The sequence below is a fragment of the Pogoniulus pusillus genome, chromosome 13 (genome assembly GCF_015220805.1).
Source record: "Pogoniulus pusillus isolate bPogPus1 chromosome 13, bPogPus1.pri, whole genome shotgun sequence".
In the NCBI taxonomy this organism is placed as follows: Eukaryota; Metazoa; Chordata; class Aves; order Piciformes; family Lybiidae; genus Pogoniulus; species Pogoniulus pusillus.
The window spans coordinates 24,655,445-24,675,495 of NC_087276.1; the positions used below are offsets into that span (position 1 = coordinate 24,655,445).

The window sequence follows — 20,051 nt, forward strand, 5'->3', positions numbered from 1 at the left end:
GACCCCTGAAGGAGATGTGAGAAGCCCTCCCTCCTTCCATGGCAGCACACGGGGACTGTGCAAGAGCAGAGCTCAGTGTCTGGTGTCTGTGAGTGCACATCTGCACTGCTAAAGAGTTGCAACCCCAGAGCACACCAGAGAAGGCTGATTTGTAGGACACCAGCAGCCCCTGTAAGACTCCTGACGAAGTTTCGTGACGGTGCTGCTGATTTTTCCCTCGCTGCTTGCCCAGCCGCAGCTGCGCTCACCTCCTCAGCCCCAGCACCCAGCACCCTGCGAAGCACTGCGGGGACCGATGTGCGACCCGCCCAAGATGGCGGCAGTGCCGCGCCACAGCCGGGGCCCGGCCTGACCTTCCTCCCGTGAGCCTCCTCGGCCCGCCCCTTCCCGCCTTCCCCTGCGCGGAGCGGAGCGGAGCAGAGCGGCAAGATGGCGCAGACGCCGGGTGAGCGCTGCGGGCTCCCAAGGTGACCGTGGGCTTTCCGTCTCCCTTCTCTTCTCCTCCCCTCTAACCGGGTTATGCCTTTCTCTGTGCCGCAGTTCTCCTCAAGGACACCAAGCTCCTGGACGTGAAGCTGGGCCAGCTGCCTACATGGCTGGCCATGAGGGACTTCACTCCCGGCGGCATCGCGGGGGCCCTACGAAGAGGTGAGGGGGGCTGAGGGGAGCCCTCGGCCGCGCCGTCTGCCCTGCGGGAACAGCTCCGCACCGCCTCGCCCGGCGGAGGCCCGGAGGGTGTCAGTTCCTGCCCCTGACGGAGTTTTGCAGAGCAGTGCTCAAGCGCCTGGCTGCTGCAGTGGGTGTTGGCTGTGGTCGGCGTGGGGGATCCACTTCTAGAGGGGCTGCTTGAAGGCGATTTTGCTTTCCCAGAACCACCTCTCCTGTGGCGTTTTGTTCTTCCTTCCATAAATGTATTTCCCACAGGGGATGTATTCACCACCAGTTTGTTTTCAGTCTCCATGTATAAAGAGGAAATACAGTGACCTGCCCCCTGAATCTATTTGTTGAGAATCTTAAGGTTTCCCAACATGACAAATCATTAAAAATGGCAGTTGAGCTCTAAAGATGGTAAGAAAGGACACCAGGGGTTTTATGGATCACTAGTCGAAGTTTTGACTGATGTCCTTTGCTATAAAAAGAATGGCATTTGGGTGGATTTAAACACAAAATTATCAAATGCAAGTGTCTACAGAATTTGCCTTAGGTAAGTCCAGAACAGCTTGAGCTCAGTGAAAGTCGCAGTGTTTAGTGAAGAATGGGGTTTTCCCCCCTTTTTAAGGTTTAGCACTATTAACTTGAGTTCATACTGCTCACGACACACAAACTGCCTTCCCTCAGACTTGCTTCTGAAACTCTCATTATAAACAATTTCCTGACATTCTGTGAAACCAGGCTGCTGCTTTCACAGAAAAATACACAACTCACCTGGCTGCTCTGACAACTTATCTCCTGCACAGGGTATGACAGATACTACAACAAATACATCAACGTCAAGAAAGGAGGGCTTGCTGGTATCTCCATGGTGCTTGCTGGTTATGTGGTGGTCAGCTACATCTGGAGCTACAGTCATATCAGTGAGTAAAAGCAGCATGGCCAAGTTGATGTAGTGCAGCTTGGAAGGGTGGCCTGGGGCAAGAACAGTCTGCTGGTAGTTTTAGAAGTAAAGACTCTGTTAACTGTTGCTGCTTGAATCCCAGACTATGGGCACGCAAATGTCTTTTAGCCACAGAACTTCAATGTTTTCACCAAGTTACCAGATGACCAGTATTTTCTTGGTGATAAAAGACAGATACTCTTGCCTGACCAAAACTACAAGCTCAGAGTGTTTTTTTCCCCCTCTATGATTTTAGATGTGTGTTTTTCTTGTGACTTCAGTAAAATTAACTTGCTTTTCTTTAAATGACAGAGCATGAGCGCCACAGGAAGTACCACTGAAGCAGGAACTTTGGAGAGTGAAGGTAGTGCTCTTGAACACTCAGCTTCTGGAAACAGTTGCTCTGATGGAAGATACCTAATTCATATTAAAATCTGTACTACTAAGACCAATAATAAAGTTGGCAAACTTTACATTTACTGGGCTGACAATCTTGTAACTGACTTAGCTGTCCTGTGTGCAAGTTTGTCTTAGCCCCACCTAGGGCATGCTCAGAGATGGTTGGAAAGCATCTGCTACTTGGGTTGCATAATGAACTAGGGAAACTACTACAACTGATGCTTATTTAACTGCTTGATAGAAGTGAAAAGCTTTGGGTTGATTCTTCATGATCATTATGTACAAGTTGGGCAACCAGCTGAAGAGATATATTTGGATTTAAAAGCAAAAATGCAACCAGATTGCCCAGAGAAGTGGGAGAAATTCCCCCTCTGGAATCATTCTAGGTCTAGTTGCATGGGGCTCTGAGCAACCTGCACCAGTGGAAGAGATGCTTGCTTATATGATCTTTAATGGTCCCTTGCAACCCAAACCAGTTTGTGATTCTAAAAAATACCCGAGCTTTAGGTGGCTTGTTTGTGTGTCCACGTTTCTGATTCTCACTAGGGGACTGGGAGTAGTTGGGCAGTTTTCCATCATGGCAGAGCACCATCTGAGATGAGATAAGTTTGCCTTTAAGATCCACAACTCTCATTCTGTCACTTAGGAAGCTAATGCTTCCTACCTCTGAAAACCCAAAATTTCCATCAAAACTCTACCTGCTTCCAGTGCTAAAAGAAGCTGGATGGCTGTTTTGAATAAGTATAAAAGACCTTTAATATCACAAAGTTTCATAAAATTAAACTGAAGGAAAACTGCTCCTTGACTTCAATGCAGGAGTGAGAGGTTTAACAGGAGACGCTGGAGAAAAGCAGCTTAAAGGCACTCATGTGGCCTTGACACCAGCTGATGCTGAACTCCTCAGTACCCACACTGCCTGCTGACTCTGTAACCACAGCTGGGTATTGAAGATGCAACTTACATCTTTTGAGTAAGAGGGCAAGTGAAACTACTTGTTAAGGGATAAAAAGAAGCTCTCAAGAACTGCAGTGGTAAGGGGAAGGCTTTCACCTGTGGAAAATCTGTTCAGGCAGCAAAGACCAGGAAATCCTGAACAAGACAGGGAAGGCAGCCAAACTGGAGTGTTTTAGTTTCCTTTCTGTGTGTCCAACTGCACAGAAAGAACACACCTCATGGTTTGTTTTGTCTCTGGAGGAACAGTGTGTTGTGAGACTTGTCTGATGGTCTATCACACCACAGTCACTTAGACTTCAAAGATCTATTTTGACTGACTCCAACTCTCCACAGTGAAATAACCACATCGTTCAGACCAACACAGGCTCTGGTCACTGCTCTTTATCCAATCATATTAGCTTGTTCTTCCAAAAAAAACCCCCTCATCCCAAAAATAAATTCACAGCCAGCTTTTTCCATGGGTACATTTCAACAAGGTCTTAAAGGCAGTCAGCAAATGAGTGATGGGTTAGAATCAAGGTTCACATTGTAGGTGCCATTTTTGGGGGGTTGAAATTCACATTTTAGCATTGGCCCTTTTGAAATAGTCTCACAAAATGAATGGGGTTTGGCTTGCAAAAAACTGCTCTCAGAAGAGCGCTCTACCACTTTTAACAGCAATGTTCCATAAGAATACACGTCTCCACTTCTTGGTCTCCTCTAGGCTATGAAAATACCTGCTCAGTGTGAGCTGGATGACAAGGTGCTGTGACAGAGCACTCCTGTTCCTGCTCTTCCAGCCATGATCCTTTTCCTCTTTGCTTTTTGCAACGGAAAAAGACCACAGAAGGAGCTCTCCTACAGTCGCTGTTCCTCTTTGCTTGGCTATCCACAGCAACAACAAATTATTCTCCCCTTGGTCAGTTCTTGCCCAAATTGATTTCTAACCTCCAGTGCACCCTGACACCGATGATGCATTAAGTCACCCACCAGCTTACCAACTACAACGGGACGGACCTGGGAACACGACTTTGCTTTTTTAAGAGCTACAGGACACCAGGATCCCTGCTCCCTCACTGAAGGGAAGGCAATTCCAAGTATTAGTTTTCCCAGTCAACCTTCCTGCTTTCACGGGGAGGGCTGGAATGCTGCACGCTCCCCAGAGAGAAGTGGCAGAAAGGGAAACCCTTTAAAGAGACACTGGCGTTGAGATGTGTTTAAGGTGGGCGCTGCACTGGTGCAGGCCTGTGTATCTACTGCCTTTTGGATCTACCTTTCAGCAGGGCTCAATGAAAACAGGCAGAGGCCAAAATCGATTTTTGAAAGGTTAAAACATAAAAAAACCCAAACACCCAGTTGTGGACAATTACAAAAATGTTGCTTAGCAGCACCCAGCCTCAGAACAGTTCTTTCAGTAATGGCATTAAAAAACAACCTGATTCATAGTTCAAGACATAGTGCTAGGCAGAAACCTTTCCTCAGTGTTAACAGCTCCCCTGTATTCTTCCTGTTCTGTCACTGGCCACTGAGAAAGGCCAGGTGTCCTTTGGTGCATCTGTTGGCGTAATGACCTTTTTCACCACACTAAAAGAGAAAGAGAGGGCAATTATTACATAGGTTATGGCTTTATCTCTAGCTGCCTTTATTAAGGCAGCTGAGAATTGTTTCAATTTAGAAGATTCTCTACCTATGGAAAAGGCAGCATTTAGCAAGCCAAGTGAAACTCCTTGGAGCAAAAGCTGCTTCTCTGCTGAGAGCAATCTGATGCCACATTACCCTAACACTATAAAGGAGAAAGCAATCCAGCACATTGCTGTGAGCCACAATGAGCTGTAACACACAAGGAGAACTTCAACATTTGAGGCTTCCAAGACTACTCCATCTGGCATCTTCATCAGAGACCCATAGGAACCCCAGATTAACTAGATTCAGTCAGTAGATTGACTGGATTAGACAAATGTGCATCTGGACAAGACATTCATGGCTTTGCACTTTGAAACAATTCAAGCCCAGACAAAAATGGCAATATCTGGTGCAAGAGTATCCTCCAGATAGGCAATCTCATTACAGATAAAACAACAAGCAGCTGTTAAAGAGTTTGGTGAAATGGATCCAGCTACTCCATATCCCTGTCCAAGCACAGTAATTTTTACCCAAACACCTCAGGCACAGGTGTTGGCCTGTGCAACAACTGTCAAAGCTGAGTGGACAGGGTGATCCTTTGCCCTTTTCTAGTGGTTTGGGCTTTTGTAGAAAAATAAACAGAGGTGGAAGTCAACTGTGTCCAAGTTCTCCTGGTGTTCCCCAATTAGCAAGCAAGGTGAAGAGCTCGCTCCTTGGTTTGACAGCAATGGGGTGCAGAGGCAGCTAAAATACTGAACAGTCTTTGCATATGTAATTTCTGTCATTCACAAGGACCTTCCAGCTAACGGCGGAGAAGAAAAATCTTTCTTCAGTCAGCAGGTGTAAAAAAGTTGACTTGTGAGACAAAACTAGCATTAACCCTTATTTTGACATGTACAGTTTGGCAGTCTCCTTTAACTGCCCTTGTTCTGTTTATTAGCAGACAAAGTGGCCTGAAGTGTCACAGCTATTCCATGAGTGGGCAAACCAGTCACCCAGAGCCTTCCTTTGCCTCCTGATCTCTCCCCTCTCAATTACCTTGTAGCAGGTGACCTGCTCCAACGGCCGGGGTCCTCTGTTCCCAGTGTTGTTATTCTGAGACTGCATGACTCCAATGACTTGGGGTGTCCTCTGTTGAGTGAGAGAAGAGTTCTGACTCATTGAGTGCATCAAGGATAAAGACCTTTATGGGTTTTATTGTGTAAAGAAGGGAAAAGAGCACCCCATATAGAAAATGATCAATTCTTTTCCTCCAGATTTGTGTGAGTGGGTGCTCTGCCAGCTGGAGCACCAGGGAGAACTCAAGTACTGAGGCTTGCAGAGCCCAGCAATCCTGCTTTTCTCTGGAAAGCAGATTCAGAGAGTAGGTTTAGGCCACTAAAATATCACTGAGAGGTGTCACATAGATTACAAAACCTGGCAGATTGCTGTACAACCACATATGATGTGCTTCTGTGTAATGTGGGAGTGTTCTGTGACTAGATGCCCATGTAAAAGTTGAAGCAATTGTAGAGTTTTCATCACTATAATGGCGCTAGGTTGTTTACTGCTTAATTCTTGCATTGCACCCTCCCTTCCAGTGTTCCCAAGCAGCAGAACAACCACTGCTGACCTCTGGACTGGAGGACTGAGGGGGATTAACCAAAGAGAGAGGAGAAAAAGATCAAAGCACACCACTGCAGTCCCAGAAGGGAGGCAGCAGTAGTTTGTTGTGATCAGATGGTGGATGTTAGAGAGCTAGGAGAAGAGAGAAAGGACAGTTTGTGGTTTATTTAGGTTTATCTCCAAGTTCTGAACTACAAGACTATCACACCCTGTTGCAAAATGAGAAAGGCTTTTCTTCACTCAGTATTTCTCCAAGGCTTCCCAGAGAGCCAGATCCAAGAGCTCAGGTCTCTAGTTCTGACCATCAGACTAAACCCCCACCCACTGTGGGAAATGCTCTGAGGGCAGGCATGCAGGGGAGGCAGGGGCATTGTGTACCTTTTGCTGTGTTTGTGTCGGTTGAGGCAGTGGTGGTTGCTCTGTGGTTCCCATTGGCAGTTCAAACCGGGGGCTGGTTTAGATTCAAGCAAGAAAATTGATTCTCAAATTATATGCCACATTTTACCATCAGCTCAGTCAAGTAATTCCAAAGAACAAAACAAACACCTGGCCAATTAAATTTGTCTCACAGGAAATAAATCACCTCCTCCCCCCTACTTCCCTTTGCATTCTGACCTCAGCAATTATGTATAGGAAAATGACAGTCCAGGATATACCAGCATGTAGTATAGCCCTCTAGTTAGGAAGTCTTCTAGAATATAAACCCGTGTGATCCCACTGCACTGATGACATCTGATTACCACTTCAGTGTCTCACTGCTGATTCCCAAGGAGGCTCTGCCCCATATCCTTAAATCACTGCAACAAACTGAACCCTGGCCACATCTCCAAAGCCACTGGGAAGCACTGGAGCAGCCCTATTTGATATATAGCAGATGACAAGGGAAAAGGAGAGGCCTGGAAGCATACTCACTGCATGAATTTACAGGTCGGCCCCTCTGGACAGAATCCAACCAGGTAATTCACACAAATGACTCTTCGAGTGTGTCGGTGTCTGCAGAGTGGACCTGCAACACAAAGTTCAGTAGCTAAGGATTCACATAAACATCTTCCAGCACTTAGTACATCCTCAATTCTGCCAAGAAAGTTTATGCTGAACAATGTTCAGAGATCTCTTCAAGGGTTTGGATAATTTAATGTTCCTTCAACAGAACCATACGCAAGCAGATCACGCAGAAAAGAGCACCACCACCACCCTACCCCTGACTTAGAGCCATGGAAGCAGCTGGCTGGGTGCCATACATACCATGTTTACAGAAGCCTCTGTCATACCAGGGACAGTCTTTGATCTTAGACTCCGGGTCGATGTGCAAGAATGGACATTCTTTGTTACTGCACTCCCCTGTACCAAAGGCAAACACACTGGTTAGTTGATTGTGCAGGTTCCAGATGGAATGGCTCTCAAAACATTACCTGGGTGATGTAGCTCCCACAAAACTGTTACCAACATTTGTAAGCTCAGGCAGAACAGTTCTGCTGCCTGCCTTAACCTAGATGAAGAACCGAGGGCTCACCCCTGGTAAGTCAAGTTCTACCAGACTGGATAATTTATGTGTGCTTTTAAAAACAATGAGGAAACTAAATTTGATAGAGCAGTCATGATAACAAAAAACCAAACATTTAGTGCACCACGAGTGTGGAGAAACTACAAATTGCGCACTAACCTCAATCCAAGGAAACCTACAAGACTGTAAGTTTCTGGCAGCAAGTTGCCTCATTATGTCCAGATCTCCAGAGCTGGAAAGCAAGTGCATAAAAGTTTTGCACTCCCATGCCCTCTGCTGCTCATCAACTCCCCAAAATAAAGAGTCATGCAAAGACCAGCTGCTCAGCCTACTCATCTCATACCCAAAACAGAACATAAGGTACAAAACCCAGCAAAAACTTGAACTTCCCCCCTCTTCCCCCAAGGGATGAGCTCCTGAGAGAGAAGATGTCTACAGTAAATCACAATTTTGGGGGATAATAAGGTGAAGGACTGAGCTGATCTGAAAAAAACTACAACCTAACAATATCAGACACAGAGGAACTGCAACACTCTGAAGATGTGTGAGAGGGAGGTACCACGATCCTCTTCAGACTCCCACACCACCATGGAATGCTAAGTGCCCCTTACCAAATTTAGAGTAGAAGTAACACTCAGGCATCTTGGTCATGTCATACTCATGCAGAAACTCGCACTGGTCACCCTTTTTGCACAGTCCTCGTAGCCAATGTTTGCAAACAACTGTCTTTTCCCCGCTGATGTGTCGGAACGGGCACATGCCCCCTGTGGAAGGATGGGAGCAAGGAGAAGGGGGGAAAAAAAAAGAACAATTAAAAAATGTGGCACAGGGTATTAGCTGCACTTCGTTCCCCTCTGCAAGAAGGGTTTCAGAAGGCATCACTTTATCTTCATCACTTTTTAAGTTAAGAAAACAGGGAGCTCCACACAAGCCTTGTGTTACCCTCTAATGAGCTAAGCAAGGCAGTCTCCAGCTCTTAACCATGGCAACCATAAAGCACAGCAATGAGCACAGGTATAACCACAGCACGCTGCACGTGCTAAGTTCAAGGCTTTCTGTACCAGTAGCTTTGCTGGTCCATCTGCTAACTTGTTAAAGAACATTCCATTATTTCACAACTGCTACAGGTATTCCAACACCCAACATCTAGGTGAACCTGCTCTGGCAGAGAGTCATAGAATCAACCAGGTTGGAAGAGACCTCCAAGATCATCCAGGCCAACCTAGCACCCAGCCCTAGCCAGTCAACTAGACCATGGCACTAAGTGCCTCATCCTGGCTTTTCTTGAACATGTCCAGGGACAGCAACTCCACCACCTCCCTGGGCAGCCCATTCCAATGCCAATCACTCTCCTAACATCCAGCCTAGACCTCCCGCAGCACAACTTGAGACTGTCCCCCCTTGTTCTCTTGCTGGTTGCAGACTAGATGACCTCCAGAGGTCCCTATCATTATGTGGTTCTTCAATTTTAACCTCTTTCTAGGTTATTCCCCCACCTTTACAAAAACGAGGAGTACTGTAGAAGGGACTAGAAAAATCTCATTAGCTCCCTGCACCCCATGAGTATAATTGTACTGGAATCTTTACTTGCCTTTAGCACAGGCTGCCTTTAAAAAGAATTCACATACAGCTGCACCCGATTCTGTGGGGAGAGAGCAAAGAAACATTATTAATTTGAACAAAGTTCCATGGCAACTACTGAAGCATTTCCTTCCCCAGAAAGACAACCTGCCCCTCAGCATCATGAGAAAAGGAATTTACTTTCCTGACAACATTGCTTATTCAAGCCTGGCTCTGACGAGTATCTGTATGCATTGTGAGGAACACCACAGGGAATTTGCAGAGGTTTAGAACAATTAAGTACTAGGTTGGAAGGGACCTCTAGGATCATTCTGGTCTAATCTTTCATGGCAAAAGCACAGCCTAGACAAGATGCCCCAGTAACTGTCCAGCTCAACCTTAAAAATGGTTTGGTAGGGCTTGATTTTCAGATTTAAGTTTTGTTGACTGAGTTTTCCTTTGTTGTTAAGTCAGTTGCATCACTGAACCCTTTATTCACAGCCCTAGCCACAAGAGACTTACATTCGTTTTACCACAAGTGTGCTACCCTTTGGTGACCCTTCACCAGTGGGAACCACAGTATTTTAGTAGTTAGAACATAATTTCAGTAGGCCAGGAAGAAAATTTCAGCAAATTATGAGTCTCCTGACACTACCTGCATCAGATTATTAGACTGAAAGAAAAGGTTTAGAGACCAGGGGCATGGAGAAATCTAAAGTCTCCCCATCATCAAAATGTCTCATCTATCAAAAGGGAATGAAGAGGGAAAAAAATAGAATGTTTTATGCTGGAAGGAAACTTTAAAGGTCAACTAGTCCGACCTCCTCGTAGTGAGACCTTCAAGCAGAGCAGGTTGTTCAGAAATCCATCTATGCTGACCCCGAATGTTTGCAGAGATGGGGCATCTAACACCTTTCTGGGCACCCTAGGCCAGTGTTTCACCACTCTTCATGTAAAAATGTCTTCTTTCTCTCTTAGTCTCAATCTCCCTCTTCCAGTTAAAAACCCCAAATCACCCACTGTCCTGTCACGAGAGACCCCAGTAAAACGCCTGTCCCTGGCTTTCTTATCGGCCCCCTTAAGTACTGAACAACCACTGAGAGGTCTCCCTGGAGCCTCCTCCAAGATGTACAACTCCAACTCTCTCAGCCTGCCCTCAGAGCAGAGGGGTGCCAGCCTTCAGATCATTTCTGTGGCCTACTCTGAACCTGCTCCAACCAGTCTGTATCTTTCCTGCACCGAGGGCTTCTGAGCTGGACATGGCAGCGCAGGAGGGGTCTCATCAGAGGAGAGTACGTTAGAAAATGATGTTCATTCACAACACCGTCTCAGCTTTCTTCTTCCACCCGGCTGGGCACTAACTACAACTTTTACTAAGCAGGAAAGAAAAACATTCGGATTCAGAGGGCAACCTCACAGGGAAAGCAGAACCTGAGTGAATCTAAGGCCTACCCAAAGCACTCAGATCGCCACAAACCTCCCTCTCCCCCAGCCACCCTCCCTCCCCAGTGACCTCAGCCAAGCCCGGGCCGGAGGTGGGAGGTGACCCCTAGGCCAGAGGCCAAGAGCTAGCCCTGTAAACCCCGGGGAGGAGGGGACCGCGCCGCGCTCGCTGCCTGCACGCACTGTCCATGCCAGGGAAGGGTAACGGCTGCGCCCCCAGCTGCTGCTCCACAGCTTGTTCCAGGTCGAACTTGATGTGGTCCACGCTGGCGATGAGCTCCTGCATGGTGGCGGCTGGGGGGCGGCGAAGGCGGGACGGGAGGGGGGGAATGGTGGAGGGGGGGGGGGGGGGCAGCGGGCGGCCGGGCCCGGGCTGGCCCGGCCCGGCCCGCTCCGCTCCGTGCCGGCAGTGCCTGAGGTGAGGGGAGGCGGCGGCGGCAGCTCCCGGCCGCCCCGCGCCGCCCGCCCGCGGAATGCCGGGAGTCGCCTCGCGCCCCGAGGCCCGGCGGGCCGCGCGCGCAGCCCCGCCACTCAGCGCGCGCCGCGCCGCGCGGGGGCCGCCCCTTCCGCCCGCGCCTGCGCCGCACCGGCGGGGACGAGAGCGCGGCCGGGGCGGGCCCGGGGCTGCCTCCTGCGCCGCAGCCCTCTCCCGGCGGCCAGGAGCAGGTCATGAGATCCATGCGCGTCCTCGGGCCGCTCGTCCTGCGGTGCCGCGGGGCAGCTCCGGAGCCGCTCCAGAAGGCCCCGCGCCTGCTCCGGGCCTCGGGTCAGAGGCCTCCGCCGGGCTGGAGGCCGTTCAGCGCCTCGCAGGTGTCCTGCAAGCTGCCAGGTGGCGACCCGAGAGAGAGCGGTGCTGGCAGCTGCGCTGGAGCTGTTGGGGCGGAGGAGGAGGAGGAGGATGATGATGACGAAGGCGTGGAGTTCGGGACGCTGTCTAATAAATTCTCTTCCAGAAAGTATTATCACAAAACCACCTCGCGCTTCCATAACTTAAGGCTTCAAGGAGACAGAGAGGAGGAACCGGAAAGAAAACCTCGGTACCGACCTAAGAACACACCGTACTGGTACTTCTTAAAATGCAAGGCCCTCATCAAAGAAGACAAGGTTTGTGCCCAGCTCTTCTCTTACTTGGTTTTTAACAGCGCTGATGAAAGATGCAGCTCTAAGTTGTCCAGACGGCTCGTGGATACCTCAGCCCTGGAAGCGTTCTGGATACCTCAGCCCTGGAAGCGTTCTAAGCCAAGCTGAACGAGGGCTTTTGAGCACCCTCGTCTAGTTGTAGGTGCCCCTGCCCATGGCAGGAGGGTGGAACGGAATGATTTTTAAGGCCCCTCCGAATGCAAACCAGTTTGTGATTCTGTGAACTCTGCAGTCTGGCCCCTCTGTGTTGTCTTGTTTCACCCAGTGTCTTTACAGAAAGTAGTCAAGCTGTGGGACATCCCGTGCTTTCCAGGACTTCTACCACAGCCTGCCCACAGCGTTTTATTAATGTACACTGTAATCGATTCTTTTGCTGCCTTACGGATTTTCCTCTTCCCCCGTAGCTGGCAGAGGCTCTGGAGCTGTTTGAGGTGCAGATGCTGAAGGAGGAGCGTGTGCAGCCAGAAGAAAGCAATTACACAGTTCTGATTGGTGGCTGTGGCAGAGTTGGCTACGTGAAAAAGGCTTTCAGACTCTATAATGATGTAGGTTTATGTTCATTTCTCTCTTAAACCCTTGGAACATTTTCTGAGCTAAAACTGTTCCGAGTGCTTGCTCACATTAATTTCTCTCTACCGTGCCTTTGAGGTAGTGTTTGCACCTCATCACCCTGAAACTCTTAAAACCAACTTAAGCAATTCTTTAGGAATTCCTTTCCTAAAATTTTGTTCAGATTGCTCTTCTCTTCCCTTAGATGAAAAAACGAGGCTTGACTCCCACTGAGGCCACATACACGGCCCTGTTCAATGCCTGTGCTGAGTCGCCATGGAAGGACTCTGGGCTGCAGAGTGCCCTCAAACTGCACCAGCAGCTGAAGAGCAAGAACGAGGAGCTGAACCTGATCACTTACCATGCACTGCTGAAGGTCTGCGCCCTGTGCTCGGATCTCAGGATGTGCTTTGATGTACTGAAGGTAATGGCACAACTTTCCTCAAATTAAGTGTCATCTGCTCAGGTTAAAGCTCCTGCAAGTTGCTGTATTTCATAGACTTTATTTCATTTCCAGCAGAAGTGATGACAGAGCATCTGCTTATATTGCATTGACCCTTGGTCACACAAGCATTGTCTTGGTACACACCAAGTGTTAAACAAAAGGAGGCAGCTGCAGAGGCCATCTTTAAAATTCTGGCCAGATGTGTCAGAGGCTCATTGAACACAATTTTTGTGGGGATCACAGCTGCTGCTACGTGTCTCAGTGTGTTCTGAAGACCCACGTTGATATTCAGCTACTCCTAGAGCAGCTCTCTCCTGAAGGGCACTCTGGGAATGGCTAAGAGGATTGCTGTTCCTTCCTCTAAGGTCATTGTGGCTTCTGTCAGGGAGAAGCTGGGATCCATTTAATTTCCCTGTTTCTGGAGTGATTATTCTACTTGCAGCACTGGGAGCTCAGCCTGTGCTTTGCTGTTGCTATTTCCCCAGAAACAACAGTGGGGTATGAGCTTCACAGCCAGCTAGTTTGGACTGTTTGGGTTACTGGAAAGTTCCATGCCCTCTCTACTCTTTCAGGAAATCGTGCACAAGGGCCATGTTCCTACAGCTGAGACCTTCAGCTTCCTCCTCATGGGCTGCATAAAGGACAGAGAAAATGGTTTCCGATACGCCCTGCAGGTTGGTCTTCACATTCTAAGTGGGGAAGAAAAAAAGCACTTCTGTGTTGTAACTTGAACACAAAGAAAGCAGCAGGTTGCCGAGAGCTGATGAAACAAGAATTTCAGCTCCTCCTAGGAGTAATTCTGTAGGTAGACTGCCATTAGGATGTCTCATACCCTAGCGAAGCACCCTGATCTCACAAAGCTATACTGGCTCCAGGTGTTCAGTGTCCAAGAGGCATTTCACCTCATGCTGTAAACTCACCCCTCTGCAAGCACATACTGTTAACAGATACAAACTGCTAGGAATCCTGCTGTCACTCACATTTGGTGTTCATCTTCCCCTCCACAGGTCTGGAAACAAATGACTGCACTTGGAATAAAAGCTAACAGCCACTCTTACAATTTGCTGTTGCGTGCTGCCAGAGACTGTGGGATAGGAGATCCTGTTGTGGCCTCCAAGCTCCTGCTAAGCCCCACTGCTGAGAACTCAGCTCAGCTAAGGCTTGCACCTGGGAGACAGAGGGAAAAGGGGAAAAGTCAGAGGAGGAAGGGAGCAGAGCTTGCAGCTGCTGTCCAGGTGGATGTGGAAGCCATGGAAAAGCAATTATTTCAGGAGAGCTCGGTGCAACCTGAAGAACAGATCTGGCCACAAACCAAAGATGTGACTCAGGCTGGAACAGAACAGGCTGCCCTGGACTGCCCCGGTGTAGCTGACAGCAGGACTGGAGCTTTGATGAGGACAGGCCAGAACAAGATGGAGCAGGCAGAAGCAGACGTAAGCCAGAAGCTGCCCTTCTGCAACCTGCCCAACTTGCTGCATCCCAGGATGCCCAACCCAGCCATGGTTTCTTTGGGGACAGTGGCCACACCCTCTGATCGACTGGCTTTGATGGGGGATGTGGAAGGCTTCTTGAATAAGATGAAAGAGGACAATGCAGAACCTAACATCAAAACGTTTACCTTACTGGCTGAACTGGTGGAACCCCAAAGCCCCTCGGAATCCTCGTTGCTGGCAAGCTTAGATAAGCATAAAGTGAAAGCAGATGTTACCTTCTTTAATACTTTAATAAGGAAGAAAAGTAAACAGGGAGACCTGGAAGGAGCAAAGGTGAGAGAAACTCAGACCCAGCCCTCTCATAACCTCGTTTCAGGAGGCCTCCTGTGTTTTACTGGTCTGCAGTAGAAACTGAGGCTCTTTCAGTGTGTTTCATGAAACAGTGCTTGGGTTAATTTCTTAGCCTTTATGGATTTTGTTAGCATGTTCAGCTCTCTGGAAAGCTACAGGCATTTTGGAAGGTGCTGTCAACGCTTGTGTCTTGCAGAGCATGTTACCAGCTTTAGTGAAGAAGGGACTATCTCCCAACCTCCATACCTTCTGTAATTTGGCCATTGCCTGCCACCAAGAGAAGGATGGGCTGCAATTACTCTCAGATTTGAAGGTAATCAGAAAACCTCTGCTGCCTTAATGCTTGTAAAAAGACCTGCTGAGCAGGTGAGCAGTTGGATTCTCACTCCAAGAATAGGTGACTCTAGAGTAGCAGCTGTGGTCTGTCTTATACCTGTGCTTGCTGTCTTACACCAAGCTGCTACACAGGTTTCAGAGTGAGAACTTGCTCCTTATGGCAGAAGGATTTGGCTTGCAAGGAACCTTAAAGATCACCTGGTTCCAACCACCATGCCATGAGCAGGGACACCTTCTACTAGACCAGGTTCCTCAAAGCCCCACCCAGCCTGATCTTTAATATTTTCAGGAATTGGGAGCCTGTTCCAGTGCCTCACCATCTGCACAGTGGAGAACTTCCTTATATCTAATCTAATTCTATCCCCTTATAATTTGAAACTGCTGCTTATCCTGTCACTGCACTCCCTGATAGAGTATTGCCCCCTGTAAGTACCACAAGGCCACAAGGTCTTCCTGGAGCCATCTCTTCTCCAGGCTGAACAACCCCAACACCCTCAGGCTCTCCTCACAGCAGAGGTGCTTCAGTCCTCTGTCCTTACAGCCTCCTCTGGATCTGCACCAACAGATCCATATCTTTCTTAATGTTGGGAGGCCCCAGAGGTGGACACAACTCTGGGGTCTTACTAGAGCAGAAGCCCCATGGCCCAAAATGCAATCAGCTTTCCTGTGGAAGAAGTGCCTGTATGCCTTTTCCTGTAGGGGTCCCATGCTAGTTGGCAGATAAACATTTAAATCAAGCTTTTGCTGTTTCCAGAGCTCTGGTGTCATGCCCAACAAACACATCTACAGCACCCTCATTGCTGCTGCTGTGAAGCAGCTGAATTACAGTTACCTCACAGAGATCCTCCGAGACATGCAGAGAAACCAAGTGCCTCCCAATGAAGTTATCATACGCCAGCTTGAGTTTGCAGCACAGTACCCTCCAAAATTTGACAGGGTAAGTAACCACAACTGCTCCAAACATGAAGGACACCAGCAAGAGAGTGGAAACGTAGCTGTCTGCCCAAGGCCTTTGCCTCTGTGTTTATCCAAGCTGTCTGACAGCTACTGATGGCTGTTTCTCTAGTAGCAGCTTGTAGCTATGGCATGCTGGTCCTGAAACAAGCTCTCTTCTCATAGAAACTTGTTGGCTTTCTGCTTGCAGTACAAGTCCAAGAACCCTTACCTGGAGAAAATTGATGGTTTCCGGGGCTACTACTATCAGTGGCTAAAATTCATGGAAGGAGAAGAGACTCCACACCCCTGGGCAAAATACCGGACAACCCCACGGGCGGCAGGTGAGGAAGAGGCTGGGCAGAAGTAGCAGCAAGCAGGACCCGCAGGCCTGCATCTTCCTTGTGCTGGAAGAACTTGGAACTTTCTCTCAAACTCTGCTGTAGTAAAGCTGCTTTGTCTTGTGTGAACCTAAGTTCTTGTGGTACATAATAAAATAATTGTCCTTTGATGTGAAGCAAATACGTTTCCTGAGACTTTGCTTAAGCTGCAGAGTTTAAGCTGTAGCTTAACAAACCCTGGGCTAAACGAGGCAGAAGCAAAACCAGATTTACTGGTGGTTTAGCTCAGTGCTGAAGTGGGTCAGTTTCCTATGTTCTGTGTGTATCTGAGCACTCAATGTGTGACCAGTATGTCTTTCCAGACTGGTGGCATTCCTGAATGGATCTACACACTAATTCCAGGCTACCTCCAGTGAAATTTACTTCCTCCTATGCAAGATCAGAGGGAGACTGTGACTCAGATTGGATGCTTGAGAACCATGTTATTTCCTTTTCCATGCAGCCTTAAGAGCTGGCTAAAAACCAGCCCAAGTTTAGAACACCTCACAGTATAAAAAGCAAACAACAAACCAACCACATCAAACAGGAGGAGAGGGGCAGGGGAAGATTTTGCCAGAAGATCAGAGCACTCTCTCAGAGGGGCAGACTTTATTTTAAAATAAAATGGCTACAGAAAAACCTGCTCCAAAATAACCACCATTATATACATGACCCAGAGGAATAAGCTGCTGTTTTAATTGCTGTAAGAAATACCTAATCACACAGAACGTGGCTGGAACTGCACTAATAGTCCATCATGTATGAGCAGATCCCTCAGCATTCAAAAAGTAGTCTTATGGCTAAAGGCTTCAGCCAGAGCAGCCTCTGCATCCACAGTGAGTGCACTCAATGATTCTGCCCTGAAAAAGAAATTAGGAGAGTATTTCAGCCAGGCCAGCAAGCTTGGGCCTTCAGGCAGAGAGTGGGTCTATGGGAAGGGTGTTTACCCCCTGGTTGTTGCTTCCCATTTTACAAGTGACTGCAGGTCAAAGCTGACATCAGCTTTACTGCCAACTAGATACCAGCTCTACCACTTAAGATGGGAAATGGTAGAACTAGAGGAAGTTACCCTGAAGAACAGCACTACCTCTGCTGTCCCTGACCTGGAAGGAGTCAGATCACATACTCCAAGGGTCCAGACAAACAGAGGAACACACTGAAAACTTACAACTTCCAGCTTGCTTTTGGGGACCCTGCAGATGCAGTTGGTTCCAAAGTTGGTGTCCCGGGTCTGGATACACCGCAGGCAGCAGAGGTTTTCGTAACCCTGTTTCTTCCACTTTGCAATCAGGTTTTTGTCAGCATATCCTTCCTTGATGCAGTACTCATAGAGCTCTGTAGAGTAGCAGATGCCATCTCAGGAAGTGTTAGAAGACTCACTATCAGGAATTACTAGCTGTAATAACCTACAGTTAAAGCCAAGTATCTGCCAGCCTTCCCTCCCCGAAAACCTGATGCTCCCCACCAACACCCTAGCTGAGGCACATCCACAGGCAGACATCTTAGAATCACAGAATCAGCCAGGTTGGAAGTGACCTCCAAGCTCATCCAGTTCAGCCTATCACCCACTCCTGTCCAATCAACTAGACCATGGCACTAAGTGTCCCATCCAGTCTTTTCTTTAACACCTCCAGGGATGGAGACTCCACCACCTCCCTGGGCAGCCCATTCCAATGCCAATCACTCTATCTCTTGAGGCTTTCCTCTTAACATCCAGCCTAGACCTCCCCTGGCACAACTTGAGACTGTGTCCCCTTGTTCTGTTGCTGGTTGCCTGGAGTAGAGACCAACCCCCACCTGGCTACAGCCTCCCTTCAGGTAGCTGTAGACAGCAATGAGGTCACCCCTGAATCTCCTCCAGGCTGCACACTCCCAGCTCCCTCAGCCTCTCTTCATAGGGTTTGTGTTCCAGGCCCCTCACCAGCTTTGTTGCCCTTCTCTGGACACCTTCCAGCACCTCAGCATCTCTCTTGAATTGAGGAGCCCAGAATTGAACACAGTACTCAAGGTGTGGCCTGACCAGTGTTGAATACAGGGGCTGTATAACCTCCCTTGTCCTGCTGGACACACTGTTCCTGATCCAGGCCAGGATGCCATTGGCTCTCTTGGCCACCTTTTTGGCCATCTTATTCCATTCCATCTTCCCTGCCCAAGGTGAAGACATTGTGTTCCTCACCTCTGCTGATAGCCTTTCTTTTATAGAAGAGATCAAAGATGTAACGTGTTTTCTGGTGATGAATCCTGAAGATAGGCCAAAGGGATTCCACTTTCCTCTTCCCTTCGTGAGGCTCAGTCTCCGCTGGAAGAGATCACAAACACCAGGTTCTAGCTGAACATTTCAGGCTGCCAACTTATTTCATAGTATCACCAAGGTTCTTTCTTTAGTCAGTTTGCAATAAACCATTCCCAGAACATTCATAACTTTCATACATTACAGAATAAGACAAACCTTAATGGCAGAAGATTCAATCAAAAGGGTCCTGACCTGGAACAGCTCCTTTAGGAAATAAAACCAGGCTGAGAGTGGGGATGGTGTAACCCATGCTAGACAGGCAGGTGACTCCATGGCTGCCCTGGCTTGTCAGACCAGAGTAAGAACATGACCAGTCCCTCCACATACACCAGCAAGCTTCAGCCATGGTGTGCCCTGCCTGCCCTAAACCAATTGTACACCGAATCTCTGTGCTTTGTAACCAATGTACACCCAGAAAAACACAGCCAGTGCTGGTCCAATCTCAATCTGCAGCACCACTGCAAGGCAGAGATATAACAAAGGTCAGTGTGTACAGGCAGGGGAAGTCAAGCCTCCTAAAACAGTTAAGGAACAACTTGTGTCAGGGTCACAGCCCTAAGAACGTCCAGCTCAGCCCTTTACCTTCTCTCATCTTCTGATCCAGCTCATCCAGCGTTGGCTCAATCAGCTCCCAGCCGTCTGGGGGAGGCTTCCTGCTCCTCTTCACTTTGGGCATTGCCTCAGAAACGAGGAAGGCAAGAGGCAAGGGAGCGAGGGATGGAATCTGTCAGCACACAAAGCCTTCTGGTGCTTCTAAGTCCTGAGAACTGGAGGAGGAAAAAAAACCAAAGGAAAACAGCTGTTCGAGGTGATCCTTTTAAGATTTCTCTGTTACCTTGTCGTTTTGCACTTCGATGGTAAGAGTGAGCTTTACGGAGCTCACAGAAGAGACAAAACCTCGCCCAGCGCAGCCCTGGGCGCACCGGCAGGCCCTGGGGTGCGCGTTGTGCTCACATCACCCCAGTAAACCGTTCCTCCTCCTCAGCAAAGCGCGACACGAACCAGCCCTCACCCGCTCCGCGCTACCCCGAACCACAGCTTCGGTCGGTTCTGGCGGAAACCCGAGGGAGGCCGCCGAGCCCGGTGCTGGCCCCACTGCAGCCGCCGGGGCTCGGGCCGCGGTGTCCGTGAAGGAAAGAACCCGGGCAGCGATCCGCGACCCCCCTTACCTCCCGAGAGCCGCAGCCGCCGCTTCCGCCCCGCCGTCGCGCTGCCGCCGACGTCACCCGCGGGGCCTCTCGCACCCGGGCCGCCCTGTGGCCACCGCGGTGCCTGAAGGAAAACTCCTCCGCGTCCTCCGCGCCCCCTCCCTGACCGGGGCAGAGCGGCGGAGAGCGCTGACCGCCGTCGAGGGGAGCGGCTCCGCTCTGCTCTGCGGAGGAAGCCGGAACGGCGGCGCTGCGGGCACTGTGGGCAGCCTGGCGGCGGCACCGCCGGCACCGCGGGCAGCCTCACGGCGGCACTGTGGGCAGCCTCACGGCGGCACTGCCGGCACTGCGGGCAGCCTCACGGCAGCACTGTGCGCAGCCT

At 49.2% G+C, this 20,051-nt stretch overlaps 4 protein-coding genes across 5 annotated transcripts; 2 read left to right on the forward strand and 2 right to left on the reverse strand.

Moving 5' to 3' along the window:
• Positions 1–340: 340 nt before the first annotated feature.
• ATP5MF (ATP synthase membrane subunit f) lies at positions 341–2,073 on the forward strand. Its single transcript, XM_064153601.1, has 4 exons — positions 341–445; positions 541–648; positions 1,458–1,574; positions 1,907–2,073. Exons 1-4 carry the CDS (start codon positions 430–432, stop codon positions 1,933–1,935), a joined length of 270 nt encoding a protein of 89 aa, XP_064009671.1. The 5' UTR covers positions 341–429; the 3' UTR covers positions 1,936–2,073.
• A 1,240-nt stretch (positions 2,074–3,313) lies between these two features.
• CPSF4 (cleavage and polyadenylation specific factor 4) lies at positions 3,314–11,105 on the reverse strand. Its single transcript, XM_064153597.1, has 8 exons — positions 10,845–11,105; positions 9,250–9,300; positions 8,270–8,422; positions 7,400–7,495; positions 7,067–7,160; positions 6,533–6,605; positions 5,588–5,680; positions 3,314–4,510 (listed from the first exon to the last, which is right to left on the reverse strand). Exons 1-8 carry the CDS (start codon positions 10,945–10,947, stop codon positions 4,442–4,444), a joined length of 732 nt encoding a protein of 243 aa, XP_064009667.1. The 5' UTR covers positions 10,948–11,105; the 3' UTR covers positions 3,314–4,441.
• Positions 11,106–11,250: 145 nt separating this feature from the next.
• PTCD1 (pentatricopeptide repeat domain 1) lies at positions 11,251–16,370 on the forward strand. Its single transcript, XM_064153596.1, has 8 exons — positions 11,251–11,765; positions 12,206–12,346; positions 12,556–12,774; positions 13,368–13,469; positions 13,803–14,561; positions 14,776–14,892; positions 15,670–15,852; positions 16,060–16,370. The coding sequence occupies exons 1-8, from the start codon at positions 11,331–11,333 to the stop codon at positions 16,216–16,218; spliced, it is 2,115 nt and encodes a 704-aa protein (XP_064009666.1). The 5' UTR covers positions 11,251–11,330; the 3' UTR covers positions 16,219–16,370.
• A 452-nt stretch (positions 16,371–16,822) lies between these two features.
• BUD31 (BUD31 homolog) lies at positions 16,823–19,790 on the reverse strand. Of its 2 annotated transcripts, none has more exons than XM_064153599.1 (5): positions 19,691–19,790; positions 19,104–19,281; positions 18,405–18,527; positions 17,397–17,563; positions 16,823–17,088 (listed from the first exon to the last, which is right to left on the reverse strand). In XM_064153599.1, the coding sequence occupies exons 2-5, from the start codon at positions 19,195–19,197 to the stop codon at positions 17,038–17,040; spliced, it is 435 nt and encodes a 144-aa protein (XP_064009669.1). In that variant the 5' UTR covers positions 19,198–19,281; positions 19,691–19,790; the 3' UTR covers positions 16,823–17,037. The 2 variants fall into 2 exon arrangements, with proteins under 2 accessions (XP_064009669.1, XP_064009670.1); XM_064153600.1 differs by lacking the exon at positions 19,691–19,790 and adding an exon at positions 19,534–19,652.
• Between the last annotated feature and the right edge of the window lie 261 nt (positions 19,791–20,051).

Excerpts from the sequence above, each read along its gene's own strand:
- ATP5MF (XM_064153601.1), top strand. Across the intron at positions 649-1,457 it reads CGCGGGGGCCCTACGAAGAG|GGTATGACAGATACTACAAC; the intron begins GTGAGGGGGGCT and ends TCTCCTGCACAG. Across the intron at positions 1,575-1,906 it reads CTGGAGCTACAGTCATATCA|AGCATGAGCGCCACAGGAAG; the intron begins GTGAGTAAAAGC and ends TTTAAATGACAG.
- CPSF4 (XM_064153597.1), bottom strand. The coding sequence starts at position 10,947 with ATGCAGGAGCTCATCGCCAGCGTGGACCACATCAAGTTCGACCTGGAA. Across the intron at positions 7,161-7,399 it reads CAGAGGCTTCTGTAAACATG|GTCCACTCTGCAGACACCGA; the intron begins GTATGTATGGCA and ends TTTGTGTTGCAG. Across the intron at positions 5,681-6,532 it reads CGACACAAACACAGCAAAAG|AGGACACCCCAAGTCATTGG; the intron begins GTACACAATGCC and ends CTCACTCAACAG.
- PTCD1 (XM_064153596.1), top strand. The coding sequence starts at position 11,331 with ATGAGATCCATGCGCGTCCTCGGGCCGCTCGTCCTGCGGTGCCGCGGG. Across the intron at positions 14,893-15,669 it reads AATTACTCTCAGATTTGAAG|AGCTCTGGTGTCATGCCCAA; the intron begins GTAATCAGAAAA and ends TGCTGTTTCCAG. Across the intron at positions 15,853-16,059 it reads ACCCTCCAAAATTTGACAGG|TACAAGTCCAAGAACCCTTA; the intron begins GTAAGTAACCAC and ends TTCTGCTTGCAG.
- BUD31 (XM_064153599.1), bottom strand. The coding sequence starts at position 19,197 with ATGCCCAAAGTGAAGAGGAGCAGGAAGCCTCCCCCAGACGGCTGGGAG. Across the intron at positions 18,528-19,103 it reads GGATCAGAAGATGAGAGAAG|CGGAGACTGAGCCTCACGAA; the intron begins GTAAAGGGCTGA and ends GATCTCTTCCAG. Across the intron at positions 17,089-17,396 it reads CCAAAAGCAAGCTGGAAGTT|GGCAGAATCATTGAGTGCAC; the intron begins GTAAGTTTTCAG and ends TTTCTTTTTCAG.